An 18,048-nucleotide genomic window follows, 5' to 3' on the forward strand; every position below is an offset into this window, starting at 1 on the left:
TTGACGTGGATGATCGGCATACATAGAAGAAAAACCATTTTTATTTTTGCAATATTTCGCTCATTTATTGTGAGCTTCTTCAGGCGTTTAAACTACTTAAAAACTAAAGAGAAAATTTACATGAAAAATAATAAATGAGCGAAATATTGCGAAAATAAAAATTGTTTTACTTCTGTGTATGCCGATCACCCATGTCAACAAACCAACAATTTCGTAGCACGGCAAAGTAAATTACCAACAAACGACAGCAATAATTAACGACAAGCTCTGATCGATGAGGTCTTATACAGCAAACATAGAGGTAGATTACCTAGAGGAATTATGACCCGAAAACCATTGAAAAACTATATCACCCACACCACTAACACGAAAATGTCAACTTTGCTTTATTTTGACGTTATATGGGTCCCTTTACTTTTGACATTAAGAGTCCCTTTTTACTGTCTGTACACGAAGCTGTCACACACACATTTTAATATACGATTTTTCATTTCAATTTGTCAGTTTGTTCTATTGAGAGGGTCCTTGACAGCAAAAGACATGTTCAAAACAAATGAAGTAAAAGATTTCTGAAAATCTTCGATCAAATTAAGTAATAGATCATAAAGTAAAACTGTTAATATGCAAGCCGTCTGTGACAGGTTAATAATTGTAGTTGGAGTGCAGTTATTCGTAGAAAATGATGTGAAGAAACATAGATTTTTCTGAGCAGCAAATCATTATTTACATGTCAGCCAACTTAACTGTTATGACATTTACTCAACGCAGTAAAAAAAGTGAAGTTGTTTTGCATGAAAATAAGCAGGAGCGAACGAAAAAAGGGAGTATCTCAACGGGAGAATATAACCAGGATTAAATCATGTAAAAAAGTACTTTTATTCAAGAGGAAAAATATAGATTCACTTACCGTGATTTATTGAGTATTGAAGGCTAGTAAAAAACTTTATTTACATGTAAAACGTATGGGACTTTTCGAGAGTCCTATCTCCGAAGAGATCATCGTACTCATTCATTGCTAAATGTCTTAGCATTATGCAGTATCTAGTGAAGCCACAGTATCTACGAGTAATTATCATATACACTGTGTCATATGGTTTTTCAAGACTGTCCGTAGGCCCATGCCTACAAATTTATACTAAACAACCTCAATTTAAAAAAGACACACAACGTTCTTGTCAATTTCATTGTTACTTGAACTAAGAAAAATCACTGAAATTAATTCTGTGAAATTGGGGAGACTGGTGAAATTGGTAGGTCTCTTTGATCCAGTCAGGCTCAGTCCGACCCTCTGATCTCTGATTTACTAGTCAAAATTTAGAATTTCAGGTTCAACCTGAACGAAAGTGTACTCGAAATTTTTCATTTGGGGCCATTCACAAATTACGCACGCGTAAATTACAAATGTAAAACCCTTCTCCCCCTGCATATGCTAAACACAAACAAGAGTTAAAAATGTCACCTGTAACATGAAACTTTGTCTACAGGTAATCTACATTATCTTCCACAGCTGTATTTTTTGTATGAGACGCTACAGCTGTGGCAGTTATTGTGGATTCCCTGGAGACAAAGTTACCTGCTACAGGTAAGATTTTAAACTATTTTCTTTCAGTTAAATGTATGGATGGATAAACCTTAAAAAATGTATGAGCATACGTTTTCGCCCAACCCGCTCCCCAATACAGAAAGTTCGTAATTTGTAAATGGTCTTTTTCAGGTCGAATGATTTGAGGTCAGGTTGTTTTTTGGATTCTCACTGATGATTCTACGCTAAGTGTTTTCATGAAAAAGTTGGATTGAGTTGCCAAGCATTAGATTGTAGCAACGCACTCCAAGCAAACGTGCCTTGATTGACAGCTGTCAAACAGAATGAGTGCCAGCTGTCAAATGGTGTAGTATCTTCCAAATCTTCGCTTTTACAGTGTCGAAATTTGTTTACTGAGTACCACTTATTCTTGAAGTACGTGGATTGGAGCCATTTTAATATTTCTTGAATTAAAAAAAATAAAAATCGGCCATCCATTACTGAAATCATTCCTATTTCGTAGAACGGATTCTAACTGATAATTCTAGTTTTACGCTGTGTTCTTAACAAGACAATTAATTGAGTTTCGCAAACATTAGATTCGAGCCATTTCATTGTTCCTTGATTCTATTTTCATTTTTTTTTAAACTTTTACAATTCTTTAATAATAATCCCATGTTGATAGTGCTATCCCACCATCGCCACCACAACCACTAGGAAGAAACAAAGTTTTAATTTCTCTGAGAAACATTTCGTTATCTACACGATCTATGTTTCATTTCATAACATGTTTCCCACTAAGCGAAGCAACTCTTTCGTCAAGTAACTGAACATCTTAATCAGTTAAGTCCGGTGGATATGCGTTGGCAGATAATTCAACCATCACTTTTTATCTTTATTAATTTTTTGATAACTCGAAGTGTAAAATCATAAAGGCCGCTCTGTACAACAGTCATTCGCTGTCGATCATTCTTACGCTAAAGAAATGTGTTCCGCGCGCCATCAATTACAAAGTAATTCAAATCGGAAGAAAAGTTTAGTGAAACAATTTTTAGATTTTATAACAGTTGAACCGATCTTAGTTTTCTTAAATGTTCCACTATGTCTACTCAGCATAGCTGTTCAGAACTTGAGTTTGGAAAAGGTGTTGAAATCACATACCAATTAATCATCTTACGTCGTTAGAAATTAGCTTCAAGAGCAATTAAAATTCTTATCTTTTAGATTTGTCGCGTTAATCTCAAATACAGTGACATGGTGTGCGATAACATGATAGACAAACGGCTAAATAACATCAAATGTTCAGACATAATTACCACTGATTTTGATTCGGCGAATGAGTCAGCAGCACTGAATGTAAACAATATAAGATTAGGCAATGCCGGTCCCGACATGGACTTGCTGAAAGTGTTTGTTTGCATTGCTGAAAAGGAGAGCCAAAAATACGGAAGCGCATTACAGGCATATATTGCACCGTTTGGTAACACTATTGAATTTCCCTAGAGGCATTTCAAAAATTAATCCGAAAACAAAAGTGTAGATGCTTTTGTGAGCGTCGTTGTGGTATTGTTGGCTGGTGCATGGAGCGATAAGACCGGCAGACGGAAACCCTGCATAATACTACCGATTGTTGCCGATTGTATTGCACACATTGGTAAAGCTGCGTCCTTATGGTGCAACCAAATTGTTTACAATGAAACGACAGAAAACTAAAAGAAATTTCTTTTCGCTAAACGGCAGTTCTACTAGTAGGAGCAACATTTATGAAACAACTGCCGGTTGAATTTACCACTATATTATCCACTATGATTATGTCCGTATGCGGGGGATACAGACTGATGTACATGGGAATTTTTAGCTACTTGACGGATATCACTACCGCTGAGGACAGAGTTTTCAGGTCTAATCGGGCTCCTTTTGCAGCGATTGCTTGACTCAATTCCTCCCTATTAATTACAGACTCGGTGTAGTGTATCAAATATTTCCGATAATGTCGGTGATATCTCTACCACTTTCCGGTATATTGTACGTTACGCTTGGATATATAAGTTAAATGTTTCAAAATGACATTGAAGTGAATCTATCTATCTAACGAGTGATTGTTTCAGAATTGCTATCGATATGCATCTTTCTTAATATATGTGGAATAGTGTACGCCATAGATTATCTGAAGGAGGTGCCACAAAGGCGAGAACCTGTAGCCTTCGAAGTGGAATTAATGAATGAATATTCTACGGTTGATGGCAATACAAAATCTGATTTAGTTAGAGAAGTCAAGTTCTCGGAGATTTTTAATTTCCAAATTTTACGAGATTCACTGAACGTAGTATTTCGTAAAAGAGACTATAATGGACGAACGGTTGTACTGTTGCTGTTTCTCATGACAATAGTGTACAATGGCATTTTCGCAGGTGATAATCGACTGTGGTCCACACGGTAAGGAACGGTGACAATTTTATTTTTTATCATTTTCTTAGGCGAAAGTGCAAACAATTATTTCTTCGTTCGAACGAAACTCAACTGGGAAGCAATGGAAGAAGCTCCATATGCCGCATTCAGTTGTTTCACTTCATTCATAGGTACAGTAATGGTGCTGCGGAAATTCTCCAGAAAACCCTTAAAAAATTGATTGTTAAATTGGCAGGTATGGTGTTCCTGATAAACATTTGCAGCAAAATGCTTAAAGTATCTGACGCAATCATCAATGTTATATCCGCAGTAACGACAACACTTTCCAGAGTAGTTTTTGTATGGAAAATTGTTTTAAAAATTTTTCAAACTCATTTTCATTTTTAAAAACGCGTTCAATTTGTTTCAGATTTTCGTATCAACCAATCTTGTATTCTACGCTGCTACCACAATCGATATGTTCGCGGATATTTTAACATTGGTGGCGAAAAGTATAATTGCTGCCTTTGTGGAAACTGGTGAAATTGGTATGTCTCTTCTATAGAATAAGGATCCAATCAGGTTCAGTGCGACCCTCTGACCTGATTTAGTAGTAAATTTATGATTTCAGATTCAACCTGAGCGAACGTGAACTCGAAATTTTTCATTCAAATTTCGCACATGAAAGTTACTTATGTCAGAGGCTCTGTGTACGCCAAACACTGACAAAAAAGAGTTGAAAATTTCACCTGTAGCAGGAAACCTTGTCTTCAGGTAATTCACATTATCTGCCACAGATGTATTTTTTGTATGAGGCACTACAGCTGTGGCAGCTATTGTAGATGACCTGGAGACAACGTTACCTGCTACAGGTAAGATTTTCAACTCTTTTCTCTAGGTGAATAATGGAGAAAAATTCGAAAATTTATGAGCGTACGTTTTCGTCCGACCCGCTCTTCTCTGCAGAAAGTGCGTCTTTTTCAGATCGGATGATTTAAGGTCAAGTTCACTGAAATTTCTACAGCAAAATGAACTAGATAATTCTTCTCTGGCTTTTGTTGGATCCGCGTCCGTAACTGTATACGGAATTATAGAGCCCGAAAATCTAGTTGTTCATTTGTTAATCCGGTCGATGTAATCCACAGAACAAATGATTGTGTCGGTTTTCATATCTTCATCGTCTTTACAACATTTTTTCTTCCTCTTCGTTAGGTCGAATATACTCGGTGTTTGGTATGCTAGAGAGTATTGCGAAATTTATTTTCGTTCCAATTTATGCAACAATCTACAAGCACACCGTTTCACATTTCCCAACGCTTATTTCATTTGCAGCACAGCATGTTATTTCATCATAACAGCCACATCAATGTAAGAATTTATTTTACTGCTGCCTCATGCGAAAGTTGACCATTACATAGCGATTTGCCCACTGCGAAAATCATTCATTATATGGTGGAATATTGTCGGTTAATTTCATCGGGAATTTTCATGTGAAATTCTACTTTCGCATGAAGCAGACATACTACGTTGGATGCTACTACGTAATTCATTAATTCGGTAACATATTTCGTGATACTCACTAACTCACTCGTGTGTTTTTAAGCAACTTCCTTCGGAAAACCATTTTTCGACAACTTTAGTTACATACCATCGGCTCGGATATGCAAACACTACACTAGCCTTAAAAACAGCTGCCGAAGCTTGTTGCTCAAAAATACACTTGGGAGTTCGTTCATGTAATAAATTACTTTCGAAGCATCCAATTTAAACTACTGTTTCGTTGTTATTCCAAGCTAAGCTTTTAAGATTCCCAAGGCATTTAATTAACTGGAACACTTCGGTTTCATTTCTTTTTTTTTGCAGAGTCATACTAATCATAGTCAAGCGAAAAGAAAATGCAATTGAAATTGGAACCAATACTAGCACACAGTGCTCAACGCCGTCCGTTCGCGATGACGATTGAAATCATGACAATATGATAAGTCTTTGAGCAAATACATAGAATTCCAATTATAAAAGTTTGTTTAAATTTCATCAAACTGAAGACGCTTTCCCTCTGCTATTAGACTGACAAAACATTCCCTGTTTTATACCGTCCATACCAAGCATTTTATTCGTTAAAATCTTGTTTTCTTTCATTCTTTATTAGATTGTCCTAAATATTTCAGTGACAAAAGAATCTGCTGGTAAAATTAAACGGAAATTATGTCAGCCTATCACGTTATCTGCAGCCACAAGTGTAGTAATTCTGTTACTTTTTGTCACGAACCCACAATAAATACCGAGCCACTCATACAATAAATAATTTAAATCGAATAGGGAAGCTGTTTTCGAAAAGCCACCGAGTTTATTAGAGACGTTAATTCAATTGTTTCGTCTCATTTATATATTGGGGACAGGGACAGGCTAAACTACTTGCAGCCACTATCAAAATACTGTCGGAGTTTTTTTTTTTGGGTCCAATTTTACGGATATAAATAAGTTGATTGAATACAAAAGCAATAAAATGAGTGGAAAAATGTGTATTATGTAGTGAACGATATGACAGGAATTAGATTGGTAAATCTCTTAGAGTATAGGACACCCTCCTAATAGATTGCTAATCAATCAATCTATCAATCACACTCAACATAAATATAAACATATACATTCACATAGTATGTACACAGAGCGCATGCAGATATTAATTTGCTACATGAACGAAATCTATTTCAAAAAAGGAAGGAAGGAATGAGTTATTGGTCTACCGAGGGAAGAGATTCTAACAATGTTTGTGGCCAGACCGAAGTGATGGCCGGAATTTCCTTCGAGTTGGAACTTCCAATTTCTCCAAGGGGTGAACACAATGTTTTTCATAATTCATTTGCGCAGGTATGATTTACCGTTTTTCTCCACAAAACAACAAACATCAATTCATCATCAATCATAATTTGTGAAAAAATAAACAAAATGACAGTACAAGTGAGAGAAGATCTATTTGCTCCCCACAACAGGAGAGAAAAAACAGCACTTATCTCACTATAAATGTCAGTCGACTAATCGTCAACCAAACGTAATTTTCCTTTTGCCGATTGAGATAAGAAAATAAGGTAATTCACGTATGTATTCGTTTACACAGGAAAACCTCGCTTCGCTCTGGCCACAAAACGTCACTCTTATTGGAATTTCCTATTTCTACCAGTGATGAACACAATTTTTTTTATATGCACGAGGTATAACCTACCATTTTTCTCCACGAATCAAGAAACATCAATTCACTATACCAAAGCACCTAGCAGGGTAATAGAAAAAAATAAAGTAGTACTTTAATCGAAGTATGCGAATATTTTTATACCTTTTTTTTCTTAATGTCATTGCAAAATTACCATTAGGGCTGCTAATGGTATTATTGGTATTGTAGTGACCCGTAAACGAGGCTCACACATACACCCATGTATCATATCAAGCGTCGTCATATAATGTAATGAGAAGTAGAGTCAGTCTACCACCGGCACTCGATCAGTTAACAGGCATAAATAGATCAAACAAGTAATGCCGATTCGTCTTTTATCATAATGCCAACGGCATTATATTGGTGACCCCTAGTGTTTTTTGGACATTAATGTTAAATTATAGTAAATTTGTAAAGTCAATAACCCGACGTGGGATAAATATCACAAGAATTACGAGGACATTTGCTTAAAAAGTGAAATTTCAATCGTCCGTCACGTGGAAGTGAAAAATTTCATTGCATAAAGGCGACAAGGCATAACGGGTCTGATATACACAAGGAGAAGTTCTGGTTTCGGTCAATCGAAATATTCGTTTCTATTGTTTTGGCCGGATTTGGCGCGAAAGCCATTGGAACTAAAGTGGAAATTTCCGAACGATTTTGGCCCGCAGAAACATCAACCGTTACAAGCCATCGGTGCATAGACTGGTCGAGAGAGATTAATCGTGTGGTGGATTCAACAATCATCTGAACGTACATCCGTGGTGAATCAAAGGCTTCTTTTACGTAGAAATTTCCTGCGTGGAAGTTAAAAAGAATTCAAAGGTCATCATGGAGTTCACACTAATATCAAGGGTAGCGTCAGCCGGTTTGGTTCATCAAGGTCGTCAAGTAAGTTTTGGGTTAGAAAACCAATCAGTCGACGCAGTTGAAAATACCGACACACCATGGTACAAGCATTCCAAGGAATTTGTGACAAAATCAGCGCAAAGGATTGACTTAGGTATCTGGCATGTAGTCGAAGAAGAGAAACAAAGAATCAACCGAGGAGGACGCCCATTAACTGTAAACTCAATAATCGTACACGTGTACCAGCGGCGGCGAGTACTGAGTAATCATCCGCTAAATATTTCAATTCATCGATTATACCTACGAAAATATGCAACCACACATGGCGTAAAGGTGGAATGGATTGAAATTTTGAGTCGTTTGCGAGACTAATTTGGATAAATGAATTTAATCGACTTGAATTCCAGTAAATACTTTTTGTAGAATGTTTTTTTTTTTGGTTAATTGAGTGTTTGGTGGATACAATTGTTTTGTATAAGTTTCGCAAATTTCAAACAGAATTTTTTTGTAGAATATTTCTCTATTAGTCGCTTTGCTGAAAGGGAAGTAATGTAGTGACCCGTAAACGAGGCTCACACATACACCCATGTATCATATCAAGCGTCGTCATATAATGTAATGAGAAGTAGAGTCAGTCTACCACCGGCACTCGATCAGTTAACAGGCACAAATAAATAGATCAAACAAGTAATGCCGATTCGTCTTTTATCATAATGCCAACGGCATTATAGTATCAATACTCTATTTGATGTGGTAAAACCTCTATTACCCTGCTAGGTTCTTTGACCATACCATTTTGAAAATACAAACAAAGTGACAGTTCAAATGAGAAATAGTTATTTTAGCAAAGACGATGTGAAAAGAAATGAAAACAGATAGTGTCAATATCAAAATTTGTGTTGAGCGGATGAAATAGCGATTTCATATAAACAAACTCACCTTTCAATGAAAATCGTGGAAAGGTTAGGTGAGTTTTCCATCCTCCGGTTTGTATGCACAGACCATACCTGGTTTGTACTTTCATTGGTGAAAAGTGGACTCTGTGCTTCAATATTTTGCTTTTTGTCACTATAATGAGAAAACCTGTACACTGAGTGACGAAATGGGTTTTCTGTAAACTCTAAATAAAAATACTGCCCTGACAAAATTTCGAACCCCCGACACTAAAACCCAATGCTTATCGAGCACACCTCTAACCATTCGGCTATTTAGATATATAATCGCAATGAACCAATTCTTGAAGCTCACATAAATGCAGTCTACTTGAGCACTCAGCCAGTGGTGTTATCACGACAGAGTAAAGTTAACCAGGCACGAGCGCTGATTTGACTAGGTACCTGAATAATCTAGTAGCCCTATATTTTTTGCGAATAAAATTAATTCAACTTATATCAGTGTTCATTTGAGTTCATTTTCATATAGTGTATTAGGTCACTTATTTGACGTTTCGAAAATGAACCGCTCCTGCCTGGTTTATTTTACTCTGCAGTGGTATTATGTATTGCATTTTTGTCACACATCGGTAGTGTTATAACAACACATCTAGTGGCAAAAACCACACAATTTTTCAACTGGTTGCATAAATTACTATTACAAAACAATAGAAAAAATCTGAAAAGTACACTTTCAGTGTGAATTTTGTTGATCTGAGGCGAAGCCCAAAATTTCACCTTTAACCACTTTATATTGGTTTATAAGCTCACAGCTCATGTTAGCTTTTGAAATCTAATTGGTTGAAATCTTGTTTTTATTAGGTGTGAATTTTTGAATTATTCTTCTAGTTAAGTAATTTTGACATCCGAACACCGAGCGTATGTGATAAAGATCTATTTTCTCCCCACGAGAGATATTTTTGCACTTTTCTCACTAAAAATGTCATTCAACCAATCGTTAACAAAACGCAATTTTCTCATGGCCTATTGAGGGAAGAAAATGAGGTAAATCACACCGCACATATGAAAAAGCATTTTCTCTAGCCAAACCCAGCTTATACTTTTATTACACTTAAACGTTTATAAGGAAATATGTGAAAATGGAATTTCATTATAAAGAATATTTGTGGAACGATAAAATTTACCCTATTTCGCTTCTCAGTCGGTCTACAACGACAGTTTAGATGCATTTTGATGAATGAATTATAGATTTTGTGCGTGGCAGTTATGGTGATGGTATGCTTCTCATATAACCACTGTGTAGGATATGGAATATAAACGATTTGTAAGTCACCCTACTTACATCATATAGTGTGGGCGGATAGTTTAATATCATATTTATATTGCAAAATGCCAACAGGAAGAAACTGCCCATGCCCATTGTTATTTTTTTTTTTATTTGCATCGGGGGATTGTGGAAGATATATTACGTGCTACACACGGATGCACGGTAAATGGACGGACACACAGATGATGTTCGGAGTTGATAGATTAATTCACTGATATACTTTGCACCTGGTCACATTGTTGAAAACCATAAAACAGACGAACACGAAAAAAGCTAATTAATTCGAACACATTTACGGTAAATTATAATCTGATGTCGACATGTTGTAGCATGAGAAACCTATATATTCCGTTCTGGGCCATGATATAATGTTATACGAAGATGCAAAATTATGCATAGAATACGTAACAAAATAACTCCAAAGTTTCAACGTTCACTCTTGTCTTATGCAATACATTGTGAAATGTCTGAGATATCCACAGACGATTTCTATGAGTTCTACCTACAGTCATCCCTCAAGCCACTCACCTTATAATAACAAGCCATACACATGATAATAACAAGCCTTACATTTTCTTTTTACTTATTGTTACATTTGGTGCGTGAACATTTATGAAGTTATTTCAAACTTTTTGTTGAGACTAGTTTGATCTGGTGGTGGTGGGAAGGTTTTAGGCTACAACTTGTAGCACTTATAACATCAGTTTTCCTCCTTGTATAATAGACGGTAATTTGTGTCCTAATTCAGGCTCCTGAGTCTGAGCCTGAGCCTGAGCCTGAGCCTGAGCCTGATGTTAACCTGAAACCTATTCGAATCAGGCTTTCTCGTTTCAGGTTAACCTCAAAACTTCAGATCAACCTCAAATTTATACACTTGCAATTAAATTTATTGAGGTTTTCCTGTATCAGGTTCTGTGGCTATAAACCATCCAAGCAGCCAAGTAAACTGTTGGCTCCATAGCTGCTTTAGCATGTAACAAATACGATAATGTAAATTAGATATATTTACGTTCGGCCGACACATGTAGGTCCAAGAGAAGTGTTATAGTTTATGTTCATTCAAGGAAAAGATTTTTCTATTTGTGTGTACACATCTTATATCCGGCAATGTGGTAGTATTACGAATCGGTTCCCAAAATCATACTTTCAGATTTTAAATACAAATTGTGTTAGTACATGCACACCCGATGGTACATAGTATATGTATGGTAACAATGATTGGAAAGTTAATCTACCTATGTACCTATAGTGTAATCTTGAGTGTATGGCATAAAGAAGATATAAATATGCTCGGCAGATACACACACGTGAATCCATTCTAGAGTTCCAAAGGTATAGTTTGCCTACTAAGAAATTGTGTAATGTTTACGTAAAATGAAAACATAAATTCAAATTGCAACATTCCTCCATGTTAGCTCATCTGCGTGTTGGTTCCGTGTATATCTATCTGTTATATTAGTATTGTTCTTGAATTCGATTGCAAATATTTTAATTGCTTGTAGACAAGACTCCCATCCCATGCACATGATATTAACACATTCTGTTTAAATGCAAACAATAAACGTCCATAAAAGTATTCTTTGTGTATGGAAGAGACTTGAAAAAATAAGCGGGCGCATATTGCTCATTTAAATGTAAGATTTATTACCAGCAATATGTTGATGTATGTTCCTCCGCTGTAAAATTGAAAACGGTTGAATTTATCGGTTTTTATGACTATTTTCGCGAATATTATGTTTTCACTTCTTTAAAGAGAAGATTTTTATTGTTTGAATTACTCATCTGAATATTTACTCCCGCGCTACAGATTTTTTTTTCTTGATTTGAATAATGTCTTCTTTCTGGGCTATCTGTATTTATAGAGTGTTAATTGTTGTTATCTTTTGGTTTTAAAATCAATAATAATCGATTTCGCATTTTCTTTTATTATTTATTTCGACTTCACTGAGCCCGAAATTGCGATTCAATATTTTTGGTTCGCTTTTTTAATACTTCTCGATTATGCTGTGGATTTAATCTATTTTTGGTTTGGCAAAATTTATTGCCCTAAAAGTAGGGGACCGTACATAAAGTATGCGTGTTTGCGGTCGAGTTTTTGACCTTTTCCACTTGAAGGCAGTAAGAGTAGTTAACACAACGCCTGCGAAAATATGTTTGCGTCTCCAGTTGTACTAGTGTTAACTACTGTAAGCACCGTAAGTACTTATGATGAATGACCCCTCAATCGGTTACTATTCGCACACGAGTTCGAATAGTAAATTGTGACACTATTCGCGCACGAATTTTTTCTACTTAATTTTTCAGTTGTGAACATGTAAAAGTTGATGTTTGAAAGCGGATCTTTGTAAACCATCTGCATTACTAAAAGTTCCTTTAAGTTCCATGTTGTCAAACGAAGCATAAGCTTCTTGTGTTCCATTTTGTAAATGGAAGCATATTCTCCTTACGTTCCACGCTGTAAAATGCTGTAAAAGGAAGCATTAGTTCCTTATGTTCCATGTTGCGAAAGGAAGCAAATCTCACCATGTTCCATGTTGGAAAAGGAAGCATAAGCTCCTCATGTTCCATGTTGTCAAAGGAAGCACAAGCTCCTCATGTTCCATATTATAATAGGAAGCATAAGCTACTTATGTTCCATGTTGCAAAAGGGAGCTTAAGCTCCTTACTAACATACGAGTGCAAATGGTCTCACAATTGAAAACGAAGAAAGTAGCTGAAGCAACTGTGAGCAGAAAAAAACGTACAATTTTTATGAATCTATCTATGTAACCTAAACCTTCAATTCGACAAATTTAGTTTCGAACTTAATGGAAACCTCGACTCGATGACAGCTCTGCGCCTAGCATGAACATAAGGAACATTCGGAGGCACACATATGAATATTTGAAAATATAGAGGCTTTTTGACGTTGGAAAACTGAGTGTTTGTGCTAGGAGCAGTGCTACGCAACGATATAAGTTAAACCTCATTCCAATGATAATAAGAAATAGCTCACCATGGCAAGTGCAGAGAATTTTTTAAGTAAACAATGCCTTACGGGAGAGAGTTTGAGCCAATCAGATGATAGAATTCGCCTTACGATATAAAAATTTACCGTTATTTGTATTCTCCCTATAACGCAAGAGAGCAAAGGAGAATAATCAATCCAATCAAACAACACCATTTGCTTTATAGGATACAGTTTGTGCCAATCAGATTACAGTATTTGCCTTACGTGAGACAAATTTACCGTTATTTGCACTTTACCCATTACTGTTCAGACTTATATTCATCGCGGGTAATTCACGTGGGTGATTCTTTATACGGTGCACAGTGTTCCAAAACGTTACTGCCACATTCATAAATCTATTTTTGACATCAGTACGTCACTTTGTGACCCCTTTATGTCCGGAATTACCCTACAGTAACAGTAGACTTTCGAAAAACCAAGAAAAAATTTTGTTGGTTTTTTGGGTTTTGGAGCCCATTTTCCCCGTGAGGGGTTTGTAAATTTTCCATGTTAAATATAAAAATCCTAAGGACGTTGCAACTTGCATTGAGACACCTCAAGCATACTCCTTATGGTATTTTCTATGTTCCCCTGCCCCTCGCCTTCACTTACTACTGCAGAAATGTTAGAGACAACGATTTTATTTCATGAGGCTTTTTTGAATTTTTTTGGTTATTGATGAAAATGTGGAATAAGAGATCTGTTTTACAGCGATTGGTGAGCAGGTAGGTTCGGGAACATAGAAAATACCATAAGGAGTATGCTTGAGGTGTCTCAATGCAAGTTGCAACGTCCTTAGGATTTTGATATTTAACATGGAAAATTTACAAACCCCTCACGGGGAAAATGGGCTCCAAAACCCAAAAAACCAACAAAAATTTTTCTTGGTTTTCCGAAAGTCTACTGTTACTGTAGGGTAATTCCGGACATAAAGGGGTCGCAAAGTGACGTACTGATGTCAAAAATAGATTTATGAATGTGGCAGTAACGTTTTTGAACACTGTGCGGTGCATCGACAGTTCTATTAAATTAATTTTTTCAGAGAAACGTCTTTCCGAATTTATTTTGCTGATTCTAGTAGTTCTTGGGACACAAAGAAGATCCTTAAAAAATTCTGCATAACGTTACTGTTTTCAGAAGAAAGTTTTAGCCGATTTTTTTTTATTTCTTTCATGTACTCAGATTTATGCAGTGCGTTCAATGTTTCATTTAAATCGAACTCATTATTACAATATAATCTAATTTTCCACTATCGAACAAACACTCTAAACACTGACTTCGTTTACACCGGTTCTGCCAAATTTTCTTTATTACTCATGACAATAAAAATTACCATTTCTTCGAAAGTAGTACTTAACACCTTTTTTCGACATTACGCACCTCTACCTTCTTAGCTTAACAGTATAATAAATATGTAATAAATGTTATAACAATGTTGTTTATTCACTACAAAAATTAATTATATTTATTATCTATTTAGAGCAGCTCACCAATTAATAAAGTAAATACATTTTTTTAGCTATTTGTCTGGCTGAAGTAAAGTAAAATTCTAAATTTAATGTTTGTAGTGCGTGCGGAAACAAATATATATACATTTTGGGTAAGCAAGACATCCACATTTCACTAAGCATCGTCGTGTATTCAATTGTATGATTAATCAATCGACATGAACATGAACATGCTTCTGGTTGGTGAATGTGTTAGTACTGAGCAACACAATCGTTTAGTAACGGCCCATTGATCTGTTATAGCAAAACCGTCAACAAAAATTAGCTCTGAACCCTGGCAAGGGTTATCCTAATACAATAAATAATTTGTTAAAATAAATGAAGTAACAGATTTTGTATCTCACAGTAGAAAATAGTTTAGGCAACGCACTGTCACACCTTCTAATTGGCCTTCTAATTGAGTGATGTCAAAGTCAGCTTCGCTGCTTAACAGTGCTATGACACTTCTGTTGATAAAATGCAGATAAAATGAGTCAATCGAAACAAATAACTTATACAAGGAAGATAAATCATCTAGTCATAATGTCATATGATTGCCGACTGAAAAAGATGAACAAGGTACCAAGGACTGAAAGTAACCAGTTTCCCCTCTCAATTTCGCTGTTCACATACCATTTAAGATGGAGAGAATTGGCAACTAAATGTGAACCTTCTTCTGCTTATCACTACGAAATAGAGTCTCTAGTACGTGGTTTCGAGACTCAACCGTAATTTTGAACCAATTGCCATATTTGCAAACAAAACTAAGTTTCCAGCTTTGGTTCAAGTGATGTTTATGGAGGACCTATGCCGCGCCGGTTGGAAGAACCGGTATTCAACTTCTAATGTTTTCGCTGCTAGTAGATTATAGAAGGCACAAGGTTTGTAATGAAAGGGTCTCAAAAGGTAGAATACTAAGTGGTGCGAGAGTGATCCAGAAAGTATTCCTCACTCTTCGTGGGTTGTTAAGGCTGATTTCTATTATTATTTGAACAGAATTAGAAGTTTCTAGGATAATTCGTCATACTTTACAGAAGAGCAAGCTAACCTTCAGTAGCACGATATATAAAACTATTTATGCCATTAGAACTTTAAACCGGTATCTCGGTTCTCGATGTAGTTAAACAATGTCGTCTCAAACCGTTTATTCCATCTTGAACCGCGATACTGTTTTGCGTTCTGGTAGCATACATAATCTAAAATTCGAACAGCAAGGGACCGGGACTATAAATTTCAAACGAATTAAAAACGAGAATCGACATTTTTTATGAGACACATCCCTTTTCCCTTTCATTTGATGACGAGACCTAAACTTTTTTTTATCACTTTCTTGAACCTTCAAACTTTTCGTGCCATAATTTCGTTTCATTGATTTTTAAATTTAACCAATTAAATGGTATCATATCGAGTCTATTTCAATACTCGCACGGCAGTAGCGAGCGATTTTTGTGTTATTCCTTATCAACAGCTTTTTTATGACAAGTTGGAGCTAAATAAAGAATGTTTTTTAAGTATGTGAGAGAGATTTTATTATAACTTTGAGTGCCATCAAAAATGCAAATCAAAGATTTTCGATATCCTTTGAACTATTCCAGTCTGACCAAACTTAACCATCACGTCATTAAATCATAAAAACGACCGTAACTATTAAACAGTTGAATGCTCACTCACTCACTACAACCATCTTATCGCTAAAAACACCTTCAGCCCATGTCAGCCGAAAAAAAAATGTCGTAAAAGAAAACAATTAAATTAACCAGTGACTGAATCTAAATTTAAAACAATAAAGCAAAGTCATTACTGTCATTTGAACAACTGCAAAGCCATAAAAACTGTTAACCTCATTAAAAGTCACAGTCCAAAAAAAATGAATCAAACTCATCTACAAGACATCAGATACACATTTCTTAAGTTAATTAGCATAAATAATTCAAATTTCTATTACTTATAATACTCCGGTATATATAGATGGTCTTTCTTACATGTGCGTCAAACGTGAAGCGTTTATATACAGAGCACGAGACGAATTCGAAATACATTTTCCTCATCTTATAAAATGCAGTTTTTTTGTCATCATTCGTTATGCACTTAAAACGATTACCAGCAACCCCCTAAGAAGACAAGTGCAATGGAAATGTTTCTATTTTTAGAACTACGACAAATCATAATTCAAATTGTCTTCTTTCCACACAGCCGTGTAAAATGACATGCCGTGTTGCTATTAAAAACATCAAGTGGATAAGACATTTTGCTGCATTTCTCAATTGGCTTGAACGGGAAAACACTATTGACGAATTCTGAACAAATAAAAAAGAAAACATTTCGATACCCACTCTAATGAAGTACAATTTCATCATACCAATTCCGTGACGTCACAATGAATTTATAAGAAAAACAAAACTAGTTTTTCACTCAGTAATGAAGAAAGTTCGTTTAAAAAGAAAAAAAAACGACTAACGAAAAGACAGAACCAAATAACGTGTAAAATTCAAACACCGAATCAAATGATACATCACGCATGCGATTCATTCGTATATCGTAGAAGTGTACTTACTTTTACTGAACATTTTCTTTTCATTCAACTTTTTCTCTCGATTCATATACATACCAGTCATTTGTAGCGGAAAAGCGGTTGATGTTTTTCGTCTTTGAATCAGTGTTACACCGGTTACAATATGTATTAGACACAAAAAATAAGAATTGTATTGTTGATCATTTTTCTCGTTTCTGTAAAGAAGCTATAAAGTCGAGAGGAGATAATCAAAACATAGAAAAATATTTAAAGAAACAATACGAAGAATCGCGGTTGCACCGTGTACGACTACTTGAGTGGTCGTGGTTTATATACAGAGAAAAGAAAGAAAAATATTATATTCACGACCAATGTTTTGGTTTCCTTCCAAAGAACATTGTTGTACTTAGTCAGTTTCAATTTTATCGTTGGCCCGTTCGGTTCGGTTGATAAAAACAAACCAAAATTTTACAAAATAAATTTTTTTTTGTTTCGAATTTAACAGTTTAGCATTTTGAGTTTCGGTTCAATTTTTATTTCGGTTTTTTGAAGAGATTATTTTAATTTATTTATTTGTTCATTTTGTCTTACGACAGACAAACATATGTACAATTTCTGTTTATAAGTGTTTCTGGTATGTTACGTACCAGACAAGTGTGGAATATTTTCTATTAAATAATTTTTGTTTTTTCTCTATTTCATTTTTTAAAAGCATCATCAGAAAAACGATCACTTTGTTCGTCATAATAAAGTTGTTGTTTTTAAATTAATCAAAGAAAGTAATAATAAAGCTTAAGTGAGCCATTAAGTCATAACAAACTCATCACTTTTGTATTTTTCGACAATTGTTTACTATTTAATTGAATTTAT

At 35.4% G+C, this 18,048-nt stretch overlaps 2 protein-coding genes and 1 long non-coding RNA gene across 5 annotated transcripts in view; all 3 read left to right on the forward strand.

The window, feature by feature from the left end:
- Positions 1-18,048, forward strand: part of LOC119070809 — a 531,393-nt gene that overhangs the window by 312,661 nt on the left and 200,684 nt on the right. The window lies entirely within an intron of this gene.
- On the forward strand, positions 2,498-5,939 carry LOC119070386 (proton-coupled folate transporter-like). The gene is made up of 11 exons (XM_037174705.1): positions 2,498-2,666; positions 2,747-3,002; positions 3,063-3,176; positions 3,263-3,422; positions 3,482-3,570; positions 3,631-3,933; positions 4,000-4,101; positions 4,167-4,270; positions 4,341-4,458; positions 5,123-5,278; positions 5,774-5,939. Exons 1-10 carry the CDS (start codon positions 2,508-2,510, stop codon positions 5,263-5,265), a joined length of 1,548 nt encoding a protein of 515 aa, XP_037030600.1. The 5' UTR covers positions 2,498-2,507; the 3' UTR covers positions 5,266-5,278; positions 5,774-5,939.
- LOC119070321 (growth hormone secretagogue receptor type 1-like) overlaps positions 17,630-18,048 on the forward strand; it is a 57,044-nt gene continuing 56,625 nt past the window's right edge. For 2 of the 3 annotated variants that reach the window (XM_037174593.1, XM_037174601.1), the window contains exon 1: positions 17,655-17,812. The gene's annotated coding sequence lies outside the window, so the exon portion shown is untranslated. Of the gene's footprint in view, positions 17,813-18,048 lie in introns of all 3 variants that reach the window. The other variant, XM_037174610.1, reaches the window with a different exon arrangement.

The sequence above is a fragment of the Bradysia coprophila genome, chromosome II (assembly GCF_014529535.1).
Source record: "Bradysia coprophila strain Holo2 chromosome II, BU_Bcop_v1, whole genome shotgun sequence".
NCBI classification, from domain to species: domain Eukaryota; kingdom Metazoa; phylum Arthropoda; class Insecta; order Diptera; family Sciaridae; genus Bradysia; species Bradysia coprophila.

What these genes read in the sequence shown, in the direction of transcription:
- LOC119070386 (XM_037174705.1), top strand. Translation starts at nt 2,508, where the DNA reads ATGTGTTCCGCGCGCCATCAATTACAAAGTAATTCAAATCGGAAGAAA. An exon ending in GGCATATATTGCACCGTTTG is followed by an intron (nt 3,003 to 3,062) that starts GTAACACTATTG and finishes ACAAAAGTGTAG; the next exon opens with ATGCTTTTGTGAGCGTCGTT. An exon ending in GTACAATGGCATTTTCGCAG is followed by an intron (nt 3,934 to 3,999) that starts GTGATAATCGAC and finishes TCATTTTCTTAG; the next exon opens with GCGAAAGTGCAAACAATTAT.